The sequence below is a fragment of the Varroa destructor genome, unplaced genomic scaffold (genome assembly GCF_002443255.2).
Source record: "Varroa destructor unplaced genomic scaffold, Vdes_3.0 BEIS01000001.1, whole genome shotgun sequence".
Classification (NCBI taxonomy): Eukaryota; Metazoa; Arthropoda; class Arachnida; order Mesostigmata; family Varroidae; genus Varroa; species Varroa destructor.
The window spans coordinates 13,877,942-13,905,598 of record NW_019211454.1 but is presented as its reverse complement, the minus strand read 5'-3'; the positions used below and the strand labels follow the sequence as shown (position 1 = coordinate 13,905,598).

Genomic DNA, 27,657 nt, shown 5'->3' with positions numbered 1-27,657 from the left:
TGTCGTCTAGCTATGTACCGAAATCACAGAGCGGGGCTTCATTTATCTAAACAAAAGAACTTAATCACGGTATAGTTTTCGAAAATGCCTTCCTTCTCGATAAGCCTTTAAGGGACAACGCGCAGGGAAATGTATTGACCTAACTCCCTTGCGCCTTCCATAACTTAGCTTCGGAGAATTGGAGCAAAGTGATCTGCTTACTCGATATGAAAACAAAATAAGGTAGATTAATCCGAAATGCGACTGATCCTTTTCTCACACATATTGAATTGATTTGTACAGCATTCACTGCTATTGCTGTTATCGGAATACTGCCAAAAGCTCGAGTCTTTAATAATCTATCTTGTAACTTTTCAGTTCGACGGAGACGTAAAGCAAGCGAGTCGCGCATGTCGAAGCCCTATCATGTACCTACAGGTAAGTTCATGATTATCTACACAGCGATTTCAGTTTGGCAAAATCATGGAACTTTCCAGGAAGCGTTTCTAAGACTAAACGTCAATGAATAAAGTGAAATTTTCAAATATCGTGGTGAAGTTCGAATCCCTGTTGACTTCTGTCGCACAATATCCCAACGAGTGCAAGACCCAAGCCCTCACCTCCATTTCGTGATTCATATATGTCTCGTGTATTTGTGCACATAGAAATTTACGGCTAATAAATTCTCGGACGCACCCAGTTCACCCTGCTATTTCAACACTGCGATTCGTATTCGTAACAATTTTCCGCAAAAAAACGTCAAAGGGACCACCGAAAACGGATTTTCTTTTTTTGAAAACGTACACAACTTTCTAGTCGAAACTTGGCCTTGGTCGAAACCTTCTTGGCTTTGGCGACCGAAACTTTTCGGAGATCGTTAACAATGACGCTCGTAGTATAGTGGGGACCAGCTTCTAATGCATTATGGGTTAAGAGTATCATATTATGATATTCGCCCTATTCAAACAGAAACTGTCAGCGTAAGCTTCGGTTCAATCATCTCTCGTCTGGCCTTCTTTCCAAAAGAGCTACCCAGGCCTAGCAGCTCTATTCAAATATTCTGTCCTGCGATAGTAGACGTTCGCACCGACCCGTCGCTAGCGGACCACCAATAAACGTGAGCACTGGTAATATTACAAATTTATTTGGCGTTCAAGTCAACGTTGCCAGGGCTCGCTGTTGTGGTCGTTCATCTGTGTTAGCTCACCACAGCTGGCCGTCCTTTCTTGTTTCGCTTTTTTCTATTCAGTCCTCCGTCGTTTCATCTAGAAGGTGTTGTCATGTCTGAGATTTCCTACTAAACTCAACTCTGTCGCTATAACTGCCGCCTCCACCGCCATGGCCGTCGCCTTCGATATACGGCCCATAGCCAAGTCATCGGCATCACGAGCTCGAGAACGACCAGCTCTCGTTTTGGCTCGAACCTACCTACTGTGCACTAGTATTATTGCGCATTCTTGAGTAGCTCAGCATGTCGCAGAAATAGTACGGGGCAAAGGAGACAGCCGGGGTTTGAAGGAAGGGCATGAGGGCAGGTCGTTCAGGGTACGAACCTTTCGCATTTCTTTACTCCGCGATACTCTTATGCGAGGCATTACGCTGAACAGCAACAGCCAACGGCCTCTAGAAGCAGCGGCAACAGCGAGAAACTCCGTTGATTTTTGGTGGAGAATAATCAAGAGTAACATGCTCGGAACGAACTGCCGCGCGCATCAGTTCAACGGCCATAGAAGCTCGTTATAGGATGTGTTCAAGCGCAGGCCAGTTATATTTAGATGCTATATGTCAGATGTTATAGCAATCATATTGAAAGCCTCAAGCGGGTATACGGAGTACGCCTTGGAGTTTTCGCTGTAAACGGACAGGCGGTCATAGCTAGCTCAATAACAGCTAACCAACACCCTTCAATAGGAGTGAGATCAAGAAAGACATACACGATCCGAAATTTGTAAATAGAAAGTTTTCGAGTAAGTAGAACGTAAACGGTTCGGCTGAAGATTCCAATGGCCAGTTGTACCCGAACGTACGAAGTGATAATGCTGCGCTGTATGGTCGTTATGGTCGTATGGCTATATGGTGGTGTTAGCTATGCGGCGCAATAGGGCTTGCATGTTTCAGATGGTAGACTTCAACTTAAGGTCTTAACTAAGGAGATATTAGTAAACCAATCGATTCGCACCGAGAAGGCCGAAGTTCAGCGTATTGTACTTCTGCTTGCCCGCCTTGTTTTCAGCACTTTGGCGTTTTCGGTCTTTATCTTATTTTCTTTTCGTCGTAGAAAACCGAGAGGCGGCGAACGAAGGGCGACGATTAGGGGGGGGTGACGAATACCAGTGCCATGATTGAGCGTTCAGCGACGATGCACATAGTGAGCGTTTTCTTGTCGCTACTTGGTCGGGTTGCACCCGCTAAAGAATGCATTGTGTGAACACATAATTGGTCTTTAAGTAAACAGCATAAAAACGAAAACTATTTTTCTAACACCGCTTCGTCTTTCTTGCATTATTATTGAGCCTCAAAAAGCAAATAGCCATAGGACTTTTACTGCTGACGTTATTGCACGTTGGGATGAGCAGTTCGGTTCCATCACGTGGCTTTTCTGTTCGTCCCAGAGCTATGCCTTTTTTTGACTTGGGTTTCTCCTGTCGGACATTAGACTGAGTCAGCGTGCAATGAGCGTTCTGGTACGCAGTAGAAGTGTACCTATCGTAGATATGATCAGCTTTCAGATACGAGTGTGAATCTAATCGTTGAATACCAACACCTTGAACCAGCGAATTCACTTCTATTCCTCGATAACTGTTTGTCTAAAAAAAGGCCAGGGACGTATTATTTTGCGATTCTACTACCTTATCTGGCAATCTGATAGTGTCCGAGGTCGAAGGCCAAGAAGCCTTCTTGTTGCTGTACAAATCAAGCCCGATTATTTCTGTTGGGTTATTCAGCCCACGAACGGATCTATCCTGCCTTCTCTTGCAATATGTGGTATATCAGCGTGTTCTATGTTCACAACTGCCTGGCTAACCTGCTGAATAGTTAGGCCCACTTGTCCTACTCAAGAGTAGTGGAGTGGAAGTGACATAGATAAGAAGTGAACAATGTTTGCTGGAGTACCAGTTCGCCACTGCAACTAGTTTGTTATTGCGGTAAACGTCGTCCTTAAAGTGAACAGCGGAAAGGACAAGGGAAGTGGCTAAGCGGCGTGCCGCTTCGTTTCCCCGTTCCATTTTCGTACTTGCGGTGGTCACGTTACAGAAACTGCTAATAAAAACGACCTTCTTGTCATCGCGACCCTAGTCACCTCTGATGCTCTGTCAATTATCTAATGGTAAATGTCTTAGATCAAGCTTAGAAGACCATTTGATGCACGAATGCAAAGTTCGGCCGCACTCGTTTATCGTTCGTGTACGTTCATAAGCATTACATATGTATAGTGATTTGTAAAAAAAAAAAAAAAAAAAATAATAATAACAATAAACTTCAAGATCTGACGTTGCCAGGTGAAGAAACAAATCATTTTCGGAAGTTCTGTGTTCTTACGTAGCGTTCGTTGAACGTACGCAAATTGTTATTGCTTTTCGCCGTTACTCTAGTTCGTCATTGAAGTGGTAGAGGCGTGCTTCGTAACAGGCGGACATAGTCCGTTGAAGCTACATGTACTACCTCCCACTAAAAATAAGCTATAGCGATAAGAAAAAAAATCTCGTTTTCAATAGACGGTTTGCCGGATGTCTCACATATATCACTGGCAATTTTTCGGCTTGTCAATGTCTGTTATGGAACTAATAACGTACTTTTGCTAGCACTCGGAACAGTGAGCGATGGCCAGCCCAAACCGTGTTTGGTCGTGAAAGCTGAGGAGCATAGCAAATCTACTTTCTTTTCTGCCGCCGTCAGCCTTCTACAGCGTTTTCGCTAGTAAGTGCCACAAGGCGCCCCCTACCACGAAGCGTCTAACAACGTTGACGATAACGCCACCAAAGTCATCATCACCCAGCATTGAGACAGCATTACGTAACGATGAACCGACCGACGCCTATCACAGTCACTTTATGAATGCAGGTCGTTGTTTACTAAATTGTTGATTTTGCTCTTGCTATTATAGTTGCTCCCCCGATGATGTCACCCCCTCCCCACCCAATCTTTAGTTCACGCCTTCCTATTACAGCTGGTCGTGCCTTCTGGCCGCGGGTGTTCGTCCTGATCAACTAAGCCAGTGGACGAGTTTTCTATCAATTGTGTTCTGAGCGAGAAACCATTCGATTGAAAGGCTGTTATATTACTCTCCGACTCGACACAAACTTTTTAATTTTTGACTTGGGTGTACCTATCCCTCAATTATACAAAGCCGTTATCTGTCGATGGAGATACATGTTTAAAAAAGCAACAAAAATGATTTATCATTCTTGATTTCGTTTTATTTCACTGTAGTGGCAGGATTACAAGATGTCGAACCGCATATCGAAGTATTTGTGATAGGTTTCCTAACTGAAATGCAGCATCTGTTCCACATAGCAGAGCAGAAGAGTACCTCAAGTAGCGTGTACTGTTTCAGATCATCGTCGCATTATTGATGGCGCGATCCAGATAGTTAATGTGTTGGGCTGTGAAGGCACGATAGAGGCGCCCGGGTTTGTGGTTTTGGCTGCGCGCTACTATATCGACCTATTGGGGGTGTTAATTCTACCAGAGTGCTTCTAGTTTCTCTCCTGTAAGTGGCTTTGTTCGATTTTGTCCTTTAACCGTTTTTCGGTATAGCGATTTCATCACACCATCAAGCAGGACTCCGTAAGAGGCTGGGCTAAGGTGTGTGATGGTCTCGTGTCGTGCTGCGTCAGCACGCTCGTTGGCGTGGCGTAACACGAAAGATGTGACGCGGAATTAAACTGAAGGCGAACTGATCCGGTCTGATCAAACGTTCCATTAAGGTAGACAAACGCGTTCGAAAGCTTGACTCAACGCGCCTGGCCTCGCTCGTCACTGGACAACCGCCGCGGCGGGAGGTGTTTCGCATGTAACTGCTACGCTGTTTCAAAGAGGCCAGATACGGTGGTAGTGCACGTGAAGAGACAGCAATGCACCAATAAAGCTGTACTGAAACAAGGGAGCACCCTCGCAACTTGGTGAGCTGTCGGCCAATGGTCAGACCGTAACGAGTAAGCAAGCTCCTTATTTCCATATATATATATATATATATGACCGGAAGCATGCGACTTCAGTCATTTCAGGCGTTAAAGAAGGACAAACAAAACATGAGGTAGCTAACGAATATATTTTCATAACATAGACGACATTGGCTCGTTCGGCCGAAAGGAGAACTGCACTATGGGCGGCGATTCTTATCGAGGGAACACAACGCAGCTTTGAGGTGTTAGCAGACTAAGATACGTAATCAAATCAATAGTAGACAACTTGCTGATGACTCAATAGGTGCTAACTCACTGAACGGCCAATCGCTAGTTTTACGACGTATTGACATCATACTTGTACTGATTTGAAGTCACAGAAATGGTTTGCTTTATTTAGAAAGAGATGTTATTTAATGAAAAAATGTTCGTTTCAATAGTATACAAGTGGAACAACTATTACGCATGTCTCCATAGGTACAATTAATTCTCAGAGCTCCCGTTGCTTGTTCTGTGGGATCTCTTCTGTCATCCCCCTGTACATGTATATATCCATATATATGTGTGTATGTATTTTTCAATGTCGCCTGCATCGAGTTACCGAGGCCGGCAGCCATCAGCGAAGAAGCAACGCTCAAATCAAGTATGTCGAAGACGACCACTTTTGTTCTCCTGTCACTTTCGACAGAAACGAAGCTTCCGGAAGAATCCGGACTGAGATGGAACGCTTGCCCAGACTCGAAGTCCCGCTTCTTTTACGCCCCGGCTGTACCCGGTTGGTGGGAGCACTCCAGCTGCTGCTGCTGTTACGGCAGCTGCCACTCGGCAACGGTAAAGGTAAAAATGTTGACATCGTTGCAATTCCGCAGGCACTGTTGATCGTCAACACACTTTCGGGAGCTTGCGTCCGCTCTCGCCGATCGCAGTCTAGATCATGCGTTCTTTGTCTATCAGATGGTACCATCGGCAGAGATAGGGCCGCCGCCGCAGCACAGGACAGCTGTCACTTCAACCGATTCGAGGTACATAGGCCCACACGATCACACGTACAGTCAAGCGAACAGCAGCAGGAAACGTAATCGTGCACATTTCGGATTAGGAAGTAAATCTGTAGATTGACAATAAGTAGCAGAGAGTGCGAGATCGCAAGAGAAACAGGTGGAGCTCAATGCAATCGGTCCGGATTGCTCTGGGAGGACTCACAATGAGATAAGGCCGGCAGGATGCAAAGTCATAGAACCATTAATCAGCATTATGCGTCGGGTTGACCGTCTGAGCTAACTATCGGGACAATAGAGTTAGATAAACACTAAAGCTAATCGTTGCGTGGAGACATTGACGAGGCGTTCGACTATCAGGCAGTAGTGATCACTGATTGTATTCATTCGTGCCTGCGCCACGAAAAATATCCACTTTTCGAAATGTATACGAGCACGCGACCTCTATATAATAAACTGCGTAGGCTGTTTTTGCTTTTTCTCGGAAGAAAAAACGATCCTACTGGTTCATTTGCAGCAGTAACAGCGTCCCAACTGTACCTTCTGTATGCATGCGTACTAAATTTGCTAGCCTACAAGCTAGGTCTGTAGTAAAGCCTGTGACTTTACCGGAGCTAACTTTGTAGATTTGTTTGCAAGCTTCTTGGCTTATAAAAGCCGCTTGGCTCAGGTTTCCTACAGATCCTCACAAATAGGCCCATCCATCCTTCGACGCTTCGATATGGTCCCAGCGTCCTACAGCTTAAATCTTCTTCGTCATATCGCTGTGCGATGCTGGTCGACTAGAGGCAGCGTAAGGGAATGGAAGGTGCGTAATTAAATTCAGCTTATATCATATTTGTACGGTCGACAGGCGCAGCGACACGTTTGTTATCATTTTGTGCAAGATCTGTACGATCTCTCGTGAACGTTGATTGAGTGAAGGCGTCGAAATTATCAGATCAGCAATAAAAACAGCAACAACATTAACATTTACAAAATGTATCCGTACGCTTACATAGTGTGTGATGATAATAATCACAGGGTACGCTTGATTCCGTATGACGTGAGTGGCGTTTTGAATGATTCAACTAAACGTATACGCGGATGCAGTATACGAGGAAAAACATCAACTTGAGAAGTTATTCTCAATTTTTTGGATAGGTTTATAACCTGCATTCATGTCTGGACGTTCGTAAACTCAGTACTAATTTTACAGCATCTCTATGATATTTAGAGATAATTATATTAATATTTGATTTTTATATCACTACAGTATATACGGTTGATCTATTCCATAATGACTAATGGTAGAGGTGCTCATATACATATATGCAGATAGACAAGCATACGACGTATTTTTATTTCTTTCCATTCTTCTTTTCTGTAAAATAATAGTATTTCAAGAATCAGTCGCATCTTAGTTTCAATACATATAGAGATACTGCTAACTAATGTCGATCGTGTGTCTGATGTACCGTTAATCTATAATTTGGCTTGCTTATTTGGCGCTTGCGTTATAATCATTCAATACGTCCGACCCGAATTTGGCGGATGGCTCGTGTCCTACTGTCATTGAATAACGGCAGGCCTGATCGCGATTGCAAGTCGATTCCGCTTAGTAATAGTCGAAATAGCGTGTTTTTACAAGAAAAGCAAACGAAACCATTACGATCAGAGATACACCTAAAACCACTCAGAGGTTAGAAGGACGAAATGCCCATAATATAGCCCCCTGTATTTTGAACCTGCCCAACCAGATTGTGCCACGGTGGAACGTCAGCAAGGTTTGTCTTTAGAAGAATCGCTCAAATATGATTTACTTGAAATAGAGCAAGCTAGTGGTTAAGACAGCGGGAATTTGATTTTGCGACGAGCGTTGTTGCCGATGTGAGAACTGTTCGTGGAAATTTGCCTCATAAACGACTAGCAAGTAAGAAATATATAGAGACGTACGCGGCTGTTTCTAGCGTTGTGTTTTTGTTTTCTTTTTTTTCTGCAAAAGACCAAGTCTGGTCATGTAAAAGTCAGTTAGGGGACCGGCGGGCGTCGGCGCGAGGTTGCTAGATAAAGAAATGTACATTTCACTTCAGTTAATGGCGCAATCTCGCTTCCTCTCCCAAGCGAGGCTTTCAACCTGAATCGCTTCGAGGGGACCAGCAGCGGTCAGAACGGAACGTTAAGCAAATGCATTTCCCCTGCCGCTTTCGCTTTCGTCCACGGAGGGCGTGCCGACGAAAATAATGATGTACTACAGCAACGCAATGGACTTGTGTTAGCTGAAAACTACCAATGTGAGAGTGTGTCACACTGCGTAGGTGTTTAAACCCCCAAATAGGGGATCAATTAAAACAAACACGTGCTTCGTTTTTAGGGAAACACTAAAATAGATTTTCAGTATACCGAGTAAAAAATAAGTCTAAATAAATTTGCATCGTTTTTAAGGTTTGTGCTGTTCAAAGAGATTTCAAGGGGTGATAGAGTTGAAGACAGTAGGTCGTGGACCACCTTAGCCTATAGGAAGAGCTCCCATCGTTTCTTCTTGGTGAAATTACTACAAAAAAAAATTACATGAAAGTCTGTGGAACACCTGTAAGAGACAGGTGGGTAGAACCAATGACAAGTAACAGAAACCCAGATGCTGTGGTCAACAGAGCACGGTATAGGTTCTCTTCACGTGCAATTTTGTGTTCTATATGTACTTTAAACAGATGTCCGGTTCTGCGCAACTATCGCAAGACAAAAATCGCCGATATGTGTTAATTATATTCGAATATGAAAGTGTCTATCGGGTACATCGAACGCCGTGGATCATTAGTATAATTATAAATCAACTCGTATCTTTTAAGGAGTCTTCCTGTATGTTTACCAGAGTCGGCTTTCCGGTCTTTACGGAGTTGTTCTGCATCTGGTGACTGCTGCAGGTGGCTGTCTTCCTAAATCGAAGCGAATGGATGGGATAATCCTTTGCATTTAGTTTGCAATTTCTTTTTTTCTCTCTATGAAAAAGAGATTTCCTCTACAGAATTATAACGACAACAGATAGACGCATGGAGTTTTTATGTATGGGCCTCTCTGTCTGACTTCCTGCTTCAATTAGGCAACGTATACATGAGAAATAGGCCCTAGCGAAACGGTTTCAGTTTAGGGACCGAATCGCATCCAATTACGGTCAATATCACCGTCGATTCCAACTGGTTTTAAGTCAGAATGTTCTCAAATCATATTTTACCTTCTGTGCCATTACTGTATAAAACATTAGCTTTTATATATTTATAAATACATATGACACATAATAACTATGCATAACATGAGTAGGTAAATGGGGTATCGAACTTGTTACGGTAAATACGTTATTGACACACCCACAGATTGCTTAAGCGAACGACAAGGCAATGATGCGCATCCTAAGCATAAACTAAAAAAAAAAAAAAAAAAATAAGTAGCATAAGGAAACTACTGATCATATTTGTTTTTAGGCAACAAAAACAAAAGATAGATAAACACAAAATAAATACTGACTAATAACTAGGGTCCATACATTTTCCGACGTGACGAGGCACTTGTGCGAGAAGGGATTTCTTCGAGATCATCGATCTTTTTATTTGTTTCGAGCTCCGAAAATAATAGACACACAGAGCGAGACGATGTTGGAATATCTTCAACCATAGCAAGTTACCTAAGCTCACCGAACGAGTCCTTAGCAGGTGCCGCCGGCCAAAAGAATGTCGGTGACACGAAATGGAAGGATGACAAGGGCTACGTAATTCAGATGAAGCCTAAGGGCAGCGACCAGATCGCGTCTATCTCCTGCTGCTGCCCTGTGAATTGAAGTAGCTCCATTTGTGTGTGAGGTTTTATCGCACCGCTTATTATTGTTTGCGCTGTTTGTATCTGTAATAAACACTGTCGTTGTTGTTAGTGAAAATCACTTTTAACGCATTAACAGAGACAGGTGACTGATACGTTGACGACATTTTAGCAGTTTAAATAATGGTAACATTAGCAGTAGTTCTCTGTGTCAATTTTCGCAGAAGCAACATCATTCGAGTGTATATAAACAACCGTGAAAAAATTTAGTGTGTTGGTTCGGGTCACCTGCAATTCCGTTGTTCGTCGAGTCGGGCCGGCATAGGTTCGTGGGGTAACTTTTAATCTGTAAATCCATAAACTCTAGCGTTCGACAGCGCCAATATAAAACCGCCAAACTTCTAAGCAACGTAGAATTTTATCAAAAGGAAGACCTTCGTGAATACTCGTATAAAAATATACGCAATGCGAAATCTTTAATTAGAACACATCTAAGGATAAGACTAGTACTAATTGAGCTAACGTAATTATCTACTTCATGTAGAGATCAGAATCACGTTTCGGGGTAATTCCTAGACCCTTCACTACAAGGATAGTTACGTCATGTCAGGCTGACCGCACAGCCTCAGGCAATTAACATGGAGCTAATGCTAAACACTGCTTATACTGAACACAAAAGATCTAAATAGGACAAAACCAAGAGACAAAAATGTTTTAGGAACAAACCTGTGCTGCAATCAACCGCGCAGGAATATTTTTCATGGCTTGTACCGCATTCGAGTCGTTAGACGTTACTTAAGGCTTGACTACGAATTAAGCTGATCCACCCTGTTTATTCTATTCCATGTAAGATTCACCTCTGTAAAGTCCGAGTGTACTAGTGGATATAAAACTCCAGCATAACCAAAAAACATACATAAAAAGATATACCGCAATGGAGTACACCAACCATGTATTGTAGATCTTAGCTGTGTTGAAACAATTCATGTAGTTGCTCTAATATGAAGTTTTTCACATATGACTATTTGTTAACATTGTCATTATTTCCTAATTGTTCCAGCAACTGCTCTGCGATTCTATTTCAACTTATCCCGTGCGGACCCTCTTGAAGAACTTCTGCAAGCTCAATTCCACATTTACAAGCTGCGACCAAAGAATCGAAAGTTCAAAGGACTCCTCGAAGTTCGGGCCTACCAAGTAATGCCAGGTCAAACTCCTGACCAAGAAGAAGGAAATCGTCTGCTTGACGTTCGGAGGATCGGCTATGACGGACTTGGCTGGGAGGTAATCAATCGTGCGACTTTTACGGATTGATAAATTTGACTCAGTTAGTGGTTGCGCGGAAGGCGAAGATAAAAAGTACAGATACATAAAAATATACGTAATCTGTGAATTTCGACCTGCTCTTGAAGCAGAAAAATGTGTTTCTCTTCGAAACACATTTCCCCGCTTCGCTGATCAGACAAACTGTGGAAGCAAAAATATTAGCGAACATAAAAACCGAGAATTTATCATATTCCGTTAAATTTGCTATGGCAATAATGTGTCTTCTCGCTTCGCGAAGAGGTCGCGCTGTCTGTCATACATTTAGGACTCGCGTCTGTGGGCATATATACGGTGAAACGAAACTACCAGGCAGCGCCAACGAATATGTGCCGACATTCTTATAGCGCTAGCTACCACAATAATGGCCTGGAAGCACGGGATTATTTAAAAGATGTGAAGGACGTTTGGTACAGAGCTTGTACCAAGCGCGGAGGAGCCTATTCGTACGTCTTGCCCTCGATTCTTATCATATTATAGTATGATTTCTCTTAATACAGTGTTGTCGCCGCAGCTGTGCTTTACTCCTCAATTACACCGCGTGGCCTATTACTTTTTCAAGTCTTTGTCCTACTTAGGCTATCAGCCTCTACATTGTCGGCCTCTACTCAGACGCTTCGATTCCAGCGGTCCGCTAGGCTTGGCTCACTTCTTACCCCTTTGACTGGAGATCTCCTAATCAAAGATCATTGAGTCTTTTCAGTCCACCCCGTCGAGCGTCGCTCAATCGAGGTCGTTATGAAGTTCTTTTGTCGAGACCCATTTTTGTTCTCTGAGACCGCCGCTCAACCCATCTAACCAGCACAAGCAGCCAGCCATACAGTCAGTGCAACTCTGTTGGGCAGTCCTCTGTCTTCCAAAGTCGTTTTAGAAAGTTAGCGGACAATCTAGATTAGAGAGCCGCGCTCAGTATTCACATCGAGGCTGCTGCTAGTATGCCTACACTTGACGCTACTTTTGGTCCGTCCACGTGGCTCCCCCGATGTCACAGGCAGGGTTGCAAGCGAGCCAGGACGAACGATTCGTTGGGAACTAGCGCTGCAGTGGAGACCGTGTCGATGGTGGCCGCAGCGTCGGCAGTGGGCGACATAAAGAACGAGAGGCGGTATAGGTTGAAGAAAGGGCTATTTGTTGCTTAAGTAATTCCTCGATACTCAGTCTCTGAGCCTGATTTCATAAACTGATGTTACTCCAGCTAATAGAAGGTCGGACTCGGTCGAGTGGGCAGGTCGCTGGGTGGATCATCATCGTCATTCTCATTGTATGACCTTTCTCTCCTTAAAGGTGTTTTCTAATGGCGAAAAATTTAAGAGATTTCAGCTAACTGACTAAGGGCAGACGAACAGAATGAAAGGTTTTGTTCAATAGCAGTGATTTCTGAGTGAGTCCCGTGGAGAGTTTGCTCTGTTTCGCTAATTTCGGAATTGTTTTCGAATTTCAGACGAATATCATCATATGCGGGTCTAGCGTCTGCATGAGTTAACGAATGAGTTAAATTGTTGTATATAAATCCTGCCTAGCGGCTTCTGAGTGCGTTTTCATAGCGTTTAGTTGACGATTACCAACTATCAGAGTGACCGTATTATAGTTATACAATTGCGACAAATCTTTTGAGCGTCGTTGATCCTGTTTGACTCTCTACCATCGTGTCTATATCGGTAGAATATCATATCGAGCGATAAACTTTAGACTAATCTGATAGTTGATTGACTCAAAGGCACTGATTATTCGCACAACTGTGGCCTTGTTTTAGCCCATATGTGTTGGCCCATATTATCTCGCTACAAACTATTCACTAACTAATTACTAGGTTAATTGTCCTAAACGAACTATACAAAAAACTAAACAACAAATTTCGCTTGAGAGTTGATTTCTACGTACGTAGCTTTCCTTTGCCGACGCAGCGACCTAAGGCCATCTCGTTCAACAACCTGCTAAGAACAGCCATAGGATTATTTGTCTGAACATTTCATATGGTAAATTATAACAGCTTCACTGTAACAGCCTCCATATTTGACGTGCGCTACTAGAGTCTTACGTTTGCCCGTAAAAATTACAGGACACCATTAGATAGTTTCACCGAATGTGTACTTCCGAGCCCAACAACTGACCTGCAAATGCGATTATGTCGACCGCAGTGTAACAAGCCATTGATAGTCGCACCGTATCCAATAATAGTGGCTCGCCCCTATAACTAACGTTATATTAGACGCGATGCAACATACTAAAGCCGCAAAACGGATAAAATGGCCACTCGTAAAGAAGATCTAGCGCCAGCGAGGCAATATGAGTAATGACCTCGGTACTTGCCAAGAAAGAGCCTCAATGTATTTAGTGTGCGCTTTACTCTTTATTGTTATCGCTTGTACAAGCTATCAAATCTTTTTTTCTCCACCTTATCCATACAGCTGGGTCAAAGGTAGAATGCATCGGCATACGGCGGACGCCTATCCTTGCTACGTCCCAGTCTCGTACCCAGACAGGACTCCCGGTGTTACTGTTTCTTACGGTAGCCTTATTCAGATAACCATATCGGCCAGCTAATGGAAGGCCCTGAAACGGTTCTCGCCGCCGCTCGACGGATAGCTCGACTCTCTAGCGCGTTACTTATTTCGCTGCTTAGACCTTTCGCTTGTTAGATGGCTATAGGAGAGCAGGAAACGATCGTGCAATATAGGACTTTGCTGTGTTTCGAGGTTCCGGTTACACCGAAGGTAAGGACCAATAGCGCCACTGGAGTCAAATCAACCAACCTTCTACTTCACTTACTGAGGAGATCCCTGCTGGTGTTCAGTTGCTTCGCATCCCATTCGCCTTTGCCCTCGTGTTCCGATGAGTTTATTCCATTCTTTACGTTAAGCTATCTTGTACTCGACGGCGGTGTCGGCTTGTGAGAAAGTTGGCTTAAATTGTCTCGGTAGGCTGAGCCACGCCGAGGATACTTGCACACATTGGAGTCGCCCTCCGTCGCTTGAAGACGAGAAAAGCTAAGATTGTTGATTTCACTGACCTGTTCGCTTGTCCATCTCTTAGTTTGCAAACTATGATATATATCTAAAAAAAAAGCCGGCTTGTTATTTCCCTACGTATATTTTTTGCTCCCCCATACCCCTCCCCGTGCCCCTCATGCTGGCCAGCCACAAAGGCGATGTCTAGGACACCGGTCGACATCAGTTTATAATGGCAATAACTACTATGCAACCTTCGACGCATATCAAAAACAATTTCTCTCTCTCTCTTTTGCTCTCACTTTCCCTCTTTATATATATATATATATGAGGGAAAAATGGCAAAAGAAGGGAATAGTGCGAGAAAAAAGAAATAAAGAGGTGTAAGGGGTGGACAAAGGCAGTGGACGAATAAAGAGGATCGCAAATAAGAAGCAAAGGACAAAACGGTAGCGACTGGTTGTTGTCGTCGCTATTCAACACTGGACTACTGCTACTGGCAAGATCTCGGTGTATTTCTGAGTCGCTTTGGTCTGTCCATACGTTTTCGTTAGTACTGAGAGGGGATATGAAGGCTCAGGGCCAAGCGCTCGCCGCACAAATGCTAGCTGGAATGGTGGACGACTTGATACTTTACGAGCTAACTGCTTTTCGACTACCAGCGGCAACAACGGCTATGACGATCGTCATACCGACTATTAAAAGAGAAGTGAGCTCACATGATTTGACCAGCTAGCGGAGTTTTGGCTGGCCGGCTTTATAATAGCTTCCAGCAATAGGTAAGCGTGAGGGTGTTTTTAATAGGCTTCGTTAGTGGCAAGTTACTGTTTAGATGGCAGCTGCTATCACTGATGTTGAGACAACAATAGCCAATGCTGTCAGACGGCATAGATGGACGTGAAAAAATCTGATTCCTCATCCGTGTCAGCAAGGGTGTCACTGAATCAGACGGATGTCAACGATGATAACGACAGACGACAGATGTCGAGGCATGAGCTAAGTACTAAAATGTCAACGCAGAAAGAACGAAAAGCAACAGAGATCTTGCCCTCGTGCAAGTTGCTTTAGTAGCAAAAAGACTAGCTTAAATAGAAATTAGAGGTCGGATTGCGCTTGTGATCATGGTTGACATGGCGAGACTGCATAGCCGGCGCGCGGCTTTCAAGGAAGTCTGTTTCCACCGTTGCCCGCTTGAAGAATATAATGCCATCGTGTGTTGCCCCCGATTCGCAAAATATAGCAGGAAAGCATGGTAATGGCTACAGAAGTTAGGCGAATCCTAGAGCAAAGTTTGGAAAATGGCCGCTCATATGGGATGAAATTGATGCGCTAGTCTCAAATGAACGGTTACGTAATCAAATAGTAGCACCTCATATATGAGTTACTTTACGAACTATGTATAAATAGATAAAATTTAAAGTAAAAATAGATAATAAATAAATAATGAATTACGCAATTAAAAATAAGCAATTACGTTTAGCGTTATGAAGCTTGCTATTTTCTGCAACTCTTATTTCTATCGTTTTTGAATTTCTGTACTCTCTGCTGATTTGCTAAAACATACCGATACCACATGAGACGAGTCGGATAGCTTTAAACTGCACCGGCTGTTATCCTTCCTTAGTTCTTGCCTTTTCCTTTCTTTTTATCTTAGACAAAAAAAAACGGAGCGGGTAACCTCACTTGCATTCTGCTTTCCCAATCTGAAGTTAAAATTTAATGCCGCCTATCTGCCGGATTCACAAGATTGCCAACGTGACCAAACGATGCTCATGTCAATCGAAAAATATTTGCCACCATTGCCAAAGATGGGATTGTCTTTTTTGTCGCTGCCTCTATGACGACGACTGTAGCTATAACTCGAGTGGGTCTCTCGTTTGCGTCTTTTATTTGTTCTGTATTCCGATCATTTCAAGCTGATTTACGAAAATAACCGGAAAGCGCCCCTGATTTGACAGACACCGCTTTTTCCTTTTTCCGTAAAACAGGCAAAAAAGGCGGCTGGGGACTCGACCTTGTCATTATCCAGACCTCTACCCCAAAACAAATGAAGGCAAGGTGTCAACTTCAATGGTGCTAGGCGGAATATCATTCTTGACTTGTTTACTGCGTCAAGCTTGCATCTGAGTTTTTTTTATTACAAACTAGAACTAGACTTGGCTTACCACGGAAGTGGTTAGAGAATAAATTACCAGTACTCTGACAGCATATGGACGTTGGTGCTCACGGCCAATATGAACGCTTTAAATATGTTTATTGTTATGCATTTCGAAAACTAAGTATACACATGCGTCTCTTGCATTCTTAGAATAAAGTGGCAAGCCAAAGGAAAAAAAAAGTTAGCTAGCACTATTCTCAGGACAAAACAAGACCAATTCCAGAATGACCACAAGGTTGTTCTGTGGGGTATGCAGAATGCAGACGGGAGAAATCTAGCTTTCGCGAAGGTGGAGAAGGGAAGACGTTATCTGCAAATGTCATCCCCAGTGGTCCCATTTTGCCATGAAATGTCCAATTAGCAATACAGCTTTGCGCCTTATGGCTGGCCACTGTTGATTCAAAATCTATTCACATGAGTAGACGGTAATTGTATGTGTACGGGTATTCAGGTCAACACGGTAAGGACATGCGAAAGAGTACCCTGTGTATTGTCGAATATCTCGGGGTTGTCACCAGAATTGGGCATGCGTCGCTGACACTATTTAGTTTGATACAATTTTTCTATAACTTATGCTGCTAAGAATAAAGAGTGGGGTGTTGTTGCAGGCGTCTACAAAGACATACAAACTATTCAGCCATCGTACTGAAGTACGGTTTGTCGACAGTCGGGCGTGATGTGGCGACAGTCATTTTTTAAGCTTGCTGCTCTTATCATAGAAGCGAAAATAGAACGTACCCTTTGCACTCTCCGGAGAATCCGCCTTACATGATCTCTGCCTTGCGTACTTGTCTTCTTACACCTAATTAGTGGCAGACGGGTAGAAGCTTCATAGCAAGAAAGCAGCCACTAGCAAGAGATTCCTTAACCAGAATATAGCAGAATACATAGTTATAACATGCTGCTGGTAAAGTTGACCGAACGCGATCAAGCTAGTAACCAAAACGAATGCGTTGACGTTGAGTCGGCAGCCGACACTGCGTTTTGTGAAATATCGGCCTATGTTACTCTGGGCGCACGTTTAGTCTATCCGCCCCTTCGACCAACTGCCGACAGCTACACTGCCATGGATAGATTCATGATACTGGCATACGTATCATCGTCGAGCGGCTGGGTCTAGCTTAGGTAGCCCAGGCGTGCTTCGCCACGTGTCCTCTTGTTCGTCTTGTTTCGTCTGTCAGAGGGTGTACAACTATCTGTCCAATGCTAGTTTCGGTGCTATAGTATTGCACGAGCTACACTATCTGTCCAGACTCGATGGCGGACCGACGATTTGAAAGTACGTTGTGGACAACGCGTCCTTATGGTAAACAGTGGTCTGTCGTTAGCTGCGATTAAAGCATCACAGAGTACGAACTAGTTTAAAGTGATCAAGGCATGGTTTAGACAGATATGTTAGATATACAACTAGCAGAGCTGGCGAATTTAATGCAAAGTGAATGGACGGCATTTTCTGATGACCAGTTAGCAAGGGCATTAACATCTATGTAGACAGGGTTGCAGACGGGAAAATCGCTACAGACTGTGCGCATACTTGTTGCCAACATGAATGTGCTGAATAATTGAACTCGGCGGCCTTTTCGAGGGCAAAGGGCTCAACAGCAGGCCAGTGGTTAGTGAGTCGGCTCTTCACTATTCTTCCAACAGTGCCACGCACTATTTCCACTCGGACACCAACCCATTGTATCTCTTTTTATGCAGCGTCTCGAATGTACACAGTTATGTGTGCAAATATTGCACCGTTTCGGTACGGTTTCGCCAGGCCTTTTACTTAGGCAAGTTGTCCAGGGCCGACTATAATTTGCAAGCGCTCGCCCTGGCTAAGCCGTTTATGCAACTGGCAATTTCTGCTTCGTGTCTACCGGCACCTGACCAACCAATAGGCAGGCCGATCGATCCACCAATAAACCAGACGATGCTGGCTTGCACTTTCCAATGTCGTGCGAGAAACTAGTTAAGACTGAATACCAGGCAAAAACTTTGGGATTGCAGGACGTTGTAGTCCCTTCGGGGCATCCGTGGCAAAAAAGGCAGTCGAGGCCTGCTGGCCGGCTTTCTGCCGCAAAAATGTCTTAGTTTAAGTAGGACTCGTGTAACGCAGCGGCAGAGGCCAACCAGCATCTAGAGTAAACACTTACTTTTCCCCTGATGTCTTCTTCACTTCGCAGTGTCCTATGTCCACAAGTCAGGTAGCAGTCACAAAACCTTTCACTGCCTTTCAGTTCAGGCTCCAACTTATTCCCTTTCTCTTCGTAGTAGTTTTTAGGTATATTCGACTAACTAACGCTCCGCCAAAGCTGCCAAATTCGTCTTTTTCCTTTCCATATTCTTAGGTTGCCAGTCGTTCGCCTACTTTTCGGCGTTTCACTGTGACCCTAATGCCGTCGTCGTTCCCGGCTGTCGCGGCAACTGCTACTCTATCCTTTTTCCTTCACCTTCTTTGACTGCTTCAGCTCTCCGTAGGTAGATAACTTTGCCAGAGGCGGCTGACTGATCTTCGTTGCTTCTCGAGTTGTCTACAGCGTCTGCTTTTCTACTCGTAATGCTATCATTCTTTATCAAACTCTTTCCTACCGCGGCAACTTTTCCCACTGTTTTTCGGCATCGTTGTCCTGTTAGTCAATGTTCCCTTTCCACCATTTCTTGACCACCGCACGAAAAACCATTGACGTTTCCCAGTGTTCTATTCTCGGGACAGCCGCCTGACCTCATTTTCCGTCTGCACGATTAACGCGCCCGCGACTGGCGCCACTAGTAGCTATTGACCGCGAGCAAGGTACAAGTTTTTCTTGCGGAAGTAAAAAGGAGCTACAGACGGGGGAAAGAGACGAAGAGGAGAATACGATAGGAGCTCAAAATTGGTACAATTTTGGCAGTTGGTACCGCACAGTTCGGCTTTCTTTCGTCAGACAACAAACAAACGCTTGATTTCACCTGCTGCGAGTGCACAAAGAATGTCTTATAAGAACAGAGTGCAAGGCCATGCGGGTAGGTGCTGTGTTTTTTCTGAACCGTCTCGTTTCTGTTCTTGAACGACGGACCCTTTCTTTTATCTATTTTTTATTTCCTTTGAGCCTAGCAGTCTCTTACATTACTTTACTCAACTCCCATTTCTTGCATCCTTTGTTTAGGCGTAAATGCACGGACTTTTATGTGCCCATGAATGGTGCAAAAGCAAGCGCTTAACGACGAACAACAAAACAAGGCGCCATCGATTACCTAGGATTTCTTATCGACGCCTGCCTTACCAGTCAAAACCATTGGACACACGAGACGACCTGACCTGCATTTGGATGATTTTTCTTTTTCGCTTCTTTTCCTATTGGAGGTCCACTTTTCGGAAGCAAAAGCTTTTTTGTACTTGGATATAGGTCCAACATAAAAGACGTACGGCCTCAAAGGGCCCGGTACCAACAGAAGCAGTAGCAGCATTATCCAATGCTTTTCTATATTCTCTATCCCCATTATAGCTCCCCCAGCTGATGTTTTCTGCCTCCGGTCAGCTTTTCAGTAGCTAAGAATGTTCACGAATTCAGTCAGCCCAGCTTTTACTCTTTTCTTAACGGCATCTTAGCAAAGCAATGTGCAAATCGAGCGCAATTTGCTGTCTTTGTTTACTGCACAGTTCACTTTTTGCCCCTAGCACCACGTCGGTGAACCTGCTGTGTGTGTCAGTCGATGGTTCCAGAAGAGAGTCCGAGCAAAATGGGTCCAAAGAGGAAGACTTTTACTGAAGGCTTTTGGGAGCTTTCATTTGTCCTGTTTCGTTTCCTTAACAGACGAAAAGCCCGCACCTTTAAAGCTACATCGGTCAGCTAGGCCCACACCACTTCCTTGGATGACTCACGTAAAGCTATGTCAACCGCCCCACCTCGAATATCACAAAGGGTTTTTAAAGAGAAGAATCCGGCGAAGCCACAAACTTTCGTTCTACAGACCTGTCAGGCCCACACCCAGCATCTAGTATTGTGTAAAAATGTTCGGTGGTTTTTTGGGCTTTGGTCTACAAGGAGCACAAACTACGGTGCCAACAAGAGTAGAAAATCTTGGACAGAAGTTTGCCGTGGGCTAGAGGGCAAGCAATTGCTGTTACAGCTTGCAAAACAATGTAATTATCACCGGATCTGTAACAAAACCTTTCCATCGTCTCCTAGAAATATATGACAGTGCAAAACAGGGTAGCAAAACAGCGCCGCAAGCAAACTTTTAATAGACTTGGATATACGTTTAAACTGTATGTTACAAAAAATAGTGCAACCTGGGATTGAACAACGGACGAAATAAAAAGCGTCGTCACTTCTTAGACGTAATTCTGTAAAATTAATATATGACATAAATGCAATTATGACCGATACAACGCAAAATACAATTCGCTTCAGAATTGATGTCTAAATGAAGCTCGATGCTCAAGAGGGGCAGTCCTTTGCGAGCTTTTTCCATCCATTTTAGCTGGATGGTTGTTTACTTAAAACGATGTTCGATAAAACACGTACAGACTATTGAATCTTTAAATCCGAAAACAGCAAGAATAAGGTAAACCTCAAAGAGAACCATATAGTGGTTAATTTCGGCCATAGATCGATCGGCTTATGACGAAAAAAAAGGGCAGAAAAGATAGATAGCTGTCATGTTTGCCTTAGCGTTTTGCCTTGCGGTGCTGAAATGTGTCAACGATTAGATTATAGCCGCATGCTGTCTTTCAGTAACGATTGTTGCTTGTCTATATCTAGACAACGCTGCATTACATTGATTGACAGAACAAAGGTTAAAGCCGTTAGTTAGAATTTAATTGGAGTGTATACGGTTGTACCATGTATTATTCATTCATTCATATATTGGAAGCAGGTTCTATCGTTTTGGCGCAGAAGGGCGGTCGCTTGAACGAATCATCAAACATATAACGGGTGTAAGGTTATTCTGACGTATATTCGATGTACACGACATCTAATTTTATTTTCCCTTTGCTTTTGCCGCAGGTGTTTTATGTAAAGGCTGCAGTGGATGACTGGCTTCGTAATCCGGCACTTAACCTCGGTCTGTTTCTCACCGTCCGAACCCAGAAGGGTCGTCGCATGCCTGATCAGCAATTTCGCTTCGCTCGAAAACAAATAGGGACGTTCAGGACGTCATCGGGCGAATCTTCGGCCTCGTTTGGTGGAAGCACTTCAGCGAGTTCTGGTTCCGTATCAAAACAGCCTGTACTTGTCGTCTTCAGTAATGACGGTCGATCAAGTCAACGAAACGAAATGAGCAGCAATGGTAATACAACCGAATCGTATTCTCTCGGTAAGTCGATAAGTCGCATTATCCATCTAGTTATAACAATTACTATTATTATAATTATATTATATGAGAATAGTGTGATATATGATAATTAAGCCTTCGAGTGTGTGTAGGGGAAAGCTGGGCTATATAAGAATGAAGATTACATAGGCCACTTTCTTCTTTTCGAATTTTACTGATATTAAGGTTTCATACGTGTACAGGTCATAAATTCGCACAAATTTCTAGAGTTTTCTTCTTGGACCATGTTATGTGGAACAGTTAAGTTTTTTTTTCGCAAAAAAAACACCTCATTTTTCGCTAGTCCTCCATTTCTAAGCGGAACTCAGGTTACGTTCTATAAAAAGCAATAGCTACAGGGCAAACAGCCGCGACTCTCGCCGATGGTTCAGAAGTCATGCCAGCAGCTACAAGAATCAAAGAGTCGACGGTGGGCATTGGTAAAATTCAACAGCTGTAATAGTTATAACCAATACAGTCTATTATGTCACATAGAAATACTTCATGAAGTGTCTAAACGCGAGAGGAATTAAGCTGTTCTAAAGGTCCAGGGGTATTTACATGTACCTAGACAAAGTGCTTTATAACAAATTAACCCTAAAGATGTACACTTTTAATAGCTTGTGTGCAAACAACACGAGGACGAACTTAACTAGACAGTATTCGTTTATGGTCGGACAGTCAAACTGAAAACATACGTTATTCCCATAATTTCGGTAGCAACCATTCTGTTTCCTATACGTCATTCAGGAAGCAGAAATCCTAATTGTTTACTGTGCAACAAACGCCATCGTCGATAAGATGAATTGATAAAAATTCTACTGCATGGTCACGCTGGGGACCATAGTGGCCAGGGTGAAGTGGAGTCTGAATGCCATCACAGAGAACTTAAGAAAACTTATAAAAAACAAATCAGCTTAGAGCAAACGTGTTTATAAATCAATTTAAATTAAAGTGTGCCTTTGTTGTCAACAATGTATATATAATTGATTTGGAAAAAAAACTTCATTAACGGTCGAACAGCAGAATGCTTTCGACATATGCATAACATTGCCAATGATCACAGAAACTTACCATAGATAGTTATTTATATTAGAATGACAGTCAACTTGGCCCTAGTGAACAGCGGACACGAATGAAATACAATTCATCGATTTGCTAGGACCTGAGCTATTCGAAAAGCTTCTCCAGACTGCACAAGAAAGTCTCACGCAGACATGGGGTAGACAAATCGTCATCTCTGATTTTTCTACCTCAGCAGTAAATAATAGAAAGCAGGGACTTATATAGCCGTAATCATGACGCTTTCTAAGCCGAAAAACATTTCTCCTTCAGCCGTATTAAATGACGCCTTTCTTTGAACCAAAACATGAAATCGTATGGACTACTAACATAAATGACCTTAATAGATATTTTCTTGGAAATGAATAAGCTATAGTAAGCTCTTTTCGGCCACAAAAGTAAAAGATTTTTCTGTCCTTGACAAATACACTGTTATATTTTATTTTCCTTATACTTTCCTCTCCGTGGGACCTGTTGCTTTGAATGGTAGCATAAAGTAAATTTTAGCCCTTATAGCCCTACCCTGTCGCGGTCATTATCTAAAATCTCACGCTGACCCTAAATACACTAGCTGCATGTAATAAAAAAAAAAACGTTTTTACACATTAGATTTCGATAAGAACAAAATGTATGGCGTCCAGGAGACGAAAATTTGGTCAGTTTTGAAAGTATTCTTTATCGCGAAATAGGTAGTACGTTGGTAATGGTGACCCACTGATAACAAATTTTCTTTTTATCGAATTAATTCTAGTTTTTTAAAAGCTCTTTCTGAACTCAGCTAAGGATGTTGCCTGCAGTATTCAACTGAATAATGTCTATGTCCTGTCGGTCGTATTCGACACTTCAGACGCCCGCTTTGATTCGACCGTCCCAATGCAAATATATCCCACAAAGATCCTGCATGACGTGCTGCACAAAAGAGCGGTTGAATAGACTCGAACGAATAACCGTTTGAGGAATCGTTCGTTCTCGCCATAGACCTCATCTGCCATAATTGACTATCACACTTCTAATTTATAACCAGAATAACAACAGCTTATTGACAAACATAGCAATCTACTTACGATTCAACCACGTATAATACGGTCGGGAGATGGAAGCTCCTTTCATTCTACCGCAACGGGTAATACACAGCGTTTTCCCTACACAATGTTGGCACTTTTGTATCAACTGTAGCCGTCAAAGGACGCAATGGAATCCTTGCTGTTCCTAAGCTTATTTCAAATTGTTGTCCAGTTCGGTATCAACAACGGCCGCACATTACAAATAGGTTGGTGCGCGTTCCAACCACCAGTTCCCGCGTGAATTTAACACGAACCAGTACAAAGCTGCATTTTTAAGTTTTTTTTTTTTATGAAGCTTAAATACTCGCTATTCAACTTTTTTTTTGCTTAAAAACAAAAAAAATGAAAGGAGCTAATCAATCAGTTCGTCTCAACTTCAACTCGGTGAAGCACCTAAGTGTACAGACCATTCACGCGAATCTCGACTAGCGAGATTAGGTATTTTTCGTGCAGATTGTTTAGCTATCTGCACATAACTTAACAGAAAACAAATAACTATTGGAATGGCTACAGTAAATACACGCTTATAACGACCCGATTGTCCCAGTTAGCCAGACCCAACACTTTTTTTTTATAGGTCGTCACGAATGGTATTTCCTAGCGTCTACTATAGTTCATATTTATGCACCATATACTATTCAGTGATAAGTTAAGTGCATGTTTAGCTGATGTCGATAGCTTCTATTCACCTAATTACGTTACTAGAACGGAGCTATAACGATTCTTTGCCTTTACATAGATTGGTTTTGATAAACGTTTTTGAGATGCCGAATTAACAATTGTAACTTAGTTCAGCAGATCAACTGAGCGATATAAGAATTAGACAAACTCATATGTATATCATGGACACGTTTGATCTAATGGTTGTAAACCAGCTAAATTTGTCATATCACCAATAGGACTCGAGCCCCGCAGCAAAGTCAAAACTGTTGGACCTGCAAAAACGACAAAGATCATCATGTATATATATATATTATTCTATTACATATTATACCGCTGATGTTAAATTGCAGGCGACTCTCGAAGCCGTTCTCGTCGGTCCGTTCCTACACTTTCACCAGCGGCCCAATATGAAGTCATTGGCTCAACCAGCACCGATCCTTTGTCAGGGCATCATTCTCATTATCAAGATTCGAAGGAGCCTTGTGCGCGATATGACCTCTACGTCGATTTCGAGAAAATTGGTTGGTCATCGTGGATCATTTCACCGAAAGGCTATCAAGCTTATTATTGCAAGGTTCGTATGCGTTCTTCTAATAGAGCTTGGCAAGGAAACATATACAAACTCCATCTAATAACAAATAGTTCACCGGAATTTTTCGCGTTAAAAAGAAAAAGCAAAGCTCCCTTTTGGGGCTCCGCATACAGAGCGGTATGTTTTGAATGCCGAGAGATAATGTATACCTGCACATGCCTTGTACGTATTTTGAAGCACTAATATTGGTCTATCTTGTTTACCTAGCCGTCTTCTCCAGCGATGAGGTGACCGCTGGGTGAACCATGCGACTACGAATATTCTGCATACGGAACTGAATGAGCATCGCTTAACGGCGCATTACTTACTACTCTTAGGCGGTGCCGTCCCAGACGTGAATTTTTTATCACAAAAGCACACGAACATAGATTATGGGCACGTCCATACTGTGCGCCAGTACCGTTCACTTGTATCAAGTTGTTTGGCCTCATCTTTGCAGCTTAGATTAAATAGGCAGCGAGTTCTGACCGAAACCATTTAGTCGAAATAGCGAGACAGAGAGAACTAGCTCATAAGAAAGGATGAGACAGAATCGACAAATTCGCGCCTATAGTAGATAATGACTTCGCAGATACATATTGAATATTGATTGAGTATTGCAGGAATCAATATCGGTATGCCTGAGCCTGACTAAATGGCGCAAGCGTGTTGCAATAGGTCAGGCTGAACTGACTATTACATCTGCTTCCTGTTTAATCACCGTTGCGGACCAATTGTCAGCATGTTATAATTGGCGGAATGACTACTGATGACGAATGCTAATTGACAGCTTAAACAGGACTTTACCTCATTCATTGTTTCTGCTTTTTGGGAGTGCATCAAAGGACATACCGGTCAAGACCGACAGGGCAACGCACACATACCGTTGTCATCTACATACTTCTATCATAGCAACGCGAGATGTAGTTGTATCGATTTAGTCTGTAAAAAAAAACTCTTTGTCGAAAAATAACCACTGGATAGGTCTGCGTCGTTTTAGTTTGTCTTTTTCATCCATACAAAGCAATTTGTTCACTATCTATTTACTGAGACAATGTTACTCACGCTCGCAAGCCTATAAACAAAGGAGCACTATTATTATGTGACTGGTTGATAAAAAACCGGTCATCACTTCCTCATTCATATACAAACTGTACGACACAATGCTTGCAGCCCGTCAAAATGCACGCAAATAAATGTAGTCTACTAAGGAACATGCTTAAGTCAACATTTGCTGTGCTACAATAACTTCAACCAGAGACCTATTACATCCAGTTTTGCTCTGCTTGTCTCAGTCACACACACTTTTCTCGACTAACAAACCAAGCTTCTTTAGTTAATCATCTACAGATACTACTTCACATCCCGCATTAGGTAGCTGGAATCCAAGTAAATTTCTTTAACAGCGCATAACACGCATAGCAAGAAAAACTGACAAACCTACATAGGCCCCTGTGTTCTCTGATGCGCTGCGATGACAAGAAGAGAATTCGCGGTATCAGCAAGAGGTCTTTTCATTTAATACTGTCCCTGCACTTTTAAAGGCTGTGCGCGTATTTTTCGAGTACGTTAGCGATGCCCCCCTGCGATCGAAGAAGCTTGGGGGGTAAGGCCACCGGAAGATTCATCGTTGTTGCCGATGTTGTCATGACCGCGCAAAGGGAATTTTGCTCCATAGACCTGAAGCTCTTATGCTGCCTTGTTGGCTAGTCGTACGGAGAAAAGGTCAGCCGCAGTTTCCCTATATTAGGCATAGCGGACAGTGATAATCATGCGCGAAAGGGGTCTCCACGATGAAAACAAGTAGGCGAGTTCAATGGTACTATCCTGGACGGTGCAGCTTAAGCGTTTATGAACGCCAAAGACGTTGCTGCTGTGAGTAGCCCAGCCGACCGCAAATAAAATGGCCCTAATTCGACGATTGCATAAATTGTATCGTTAGGACCAAAGGTACTGTCGGTGGGCAATTACCATCCTGAGATATTAAAATTACAGCCTAGACAATCCGGCGAATCCACCTTCTAGCCAAAGTTCACGTGGCACATCTTACCGCGCGTCGACATCGAACGTTCTCCATGTATTAATAAGATCGTCCACTCCGCCCTGATCTATTTCTAGTCTATTACCGAGACAGAGTTAGCGAGCTACTACTGCTGCTATTTACCAAAGAAATAACAAGTTGGTTTACATATATCTCATCTGTGGGTAGCGGGTTGTGGAGATTTGCCCGTATGACGAGTGTATTCATCGTGCGGGGAAGAAACCAGCTGCGAAAGTAGGGAAACATAGCCTAATGTTCTTCCTTACGCTATCTCACTCGCTCTTTCTCTCTCTCTCTTTCTCTATCTCTCTCCCTGGTCCAGTATGCAAACTATAAATGCGTAATACGGTGATAATAATAATCGATGCGGCCGATGATCGTATCATACCAGTAGGTGAGGTTGATCGAAAGAGAAGATTTTCTGGTGACGAGAACACGGACAACGACGACGACCAATGACACACATGTATCATTGATGCATTAAGAACGCACATGAGCATAAAAAGACGTAATAACGTACAGTAACAAAAGGCACAGCATCGAATTGGCTGATGAGGTGCAACTTCATGGCCGCTAAAAGTGATGTCAATGGGAAGGGGAGGAGTAAGGCTGCTTGTAAGACGATGCATTGGCAAGCGTCTGCCCGGCCCGG

The 27,657-nt window shown here is 43.1% G+C and overlaps 1 protein-coding gene and 1 long non-coding RNA gene across 2 annotated transcripts in view; one reads left to right on the top strand and one right to left on the bottom strand.

The window, feature by feature from the left end:
• LOC147758286 (uncharacterized) overlaps positions 1–17,849 on the bottom strand; it is a 33,772-nt gene extending 15,923 nt beyond the window's left edge. Inside the window, exons 1-2 of the long non-coding RNA XR_015320607.1 lie at positions 17,060–17,849; positions 9,772–9,976 (exon numbers count right to left, since the gene is read on the bottom strand). This is a non-coding gene — a long non-coding RNA (uncharacterized LOC147758286). The remainder of the gene's footprint in view (positions 1–9,771; positions 9,977–17,059) is intronic.
• The window catches only part of LOC111250784 (bone morphogenetic protein 7-like), a 52,182-nt gene that overhangs the window by 20,216 nt on the left and 4,309 nt on the right, over positions 1–27,657 (top strand). Inside the window, exons 2-5 of the mRNA XM_022806538.2 lie at positions 358–417; positions 10,953–11,176; positions 21,298–21,607; positions 24,744–24,967. Of these exons, the coding sequence (XP_022662273.1) occupies positions 358–417; positions 10,953–11,176; positions 21,298–21,607; positions 24,744–24,967 (818 nt within the window). The remainder of the gene's footprint in view (positions 1–357; positions 418–10,952; positions 11,177–21,297; positions 21,608–24,743; positions 24,968–27,657) is intronic.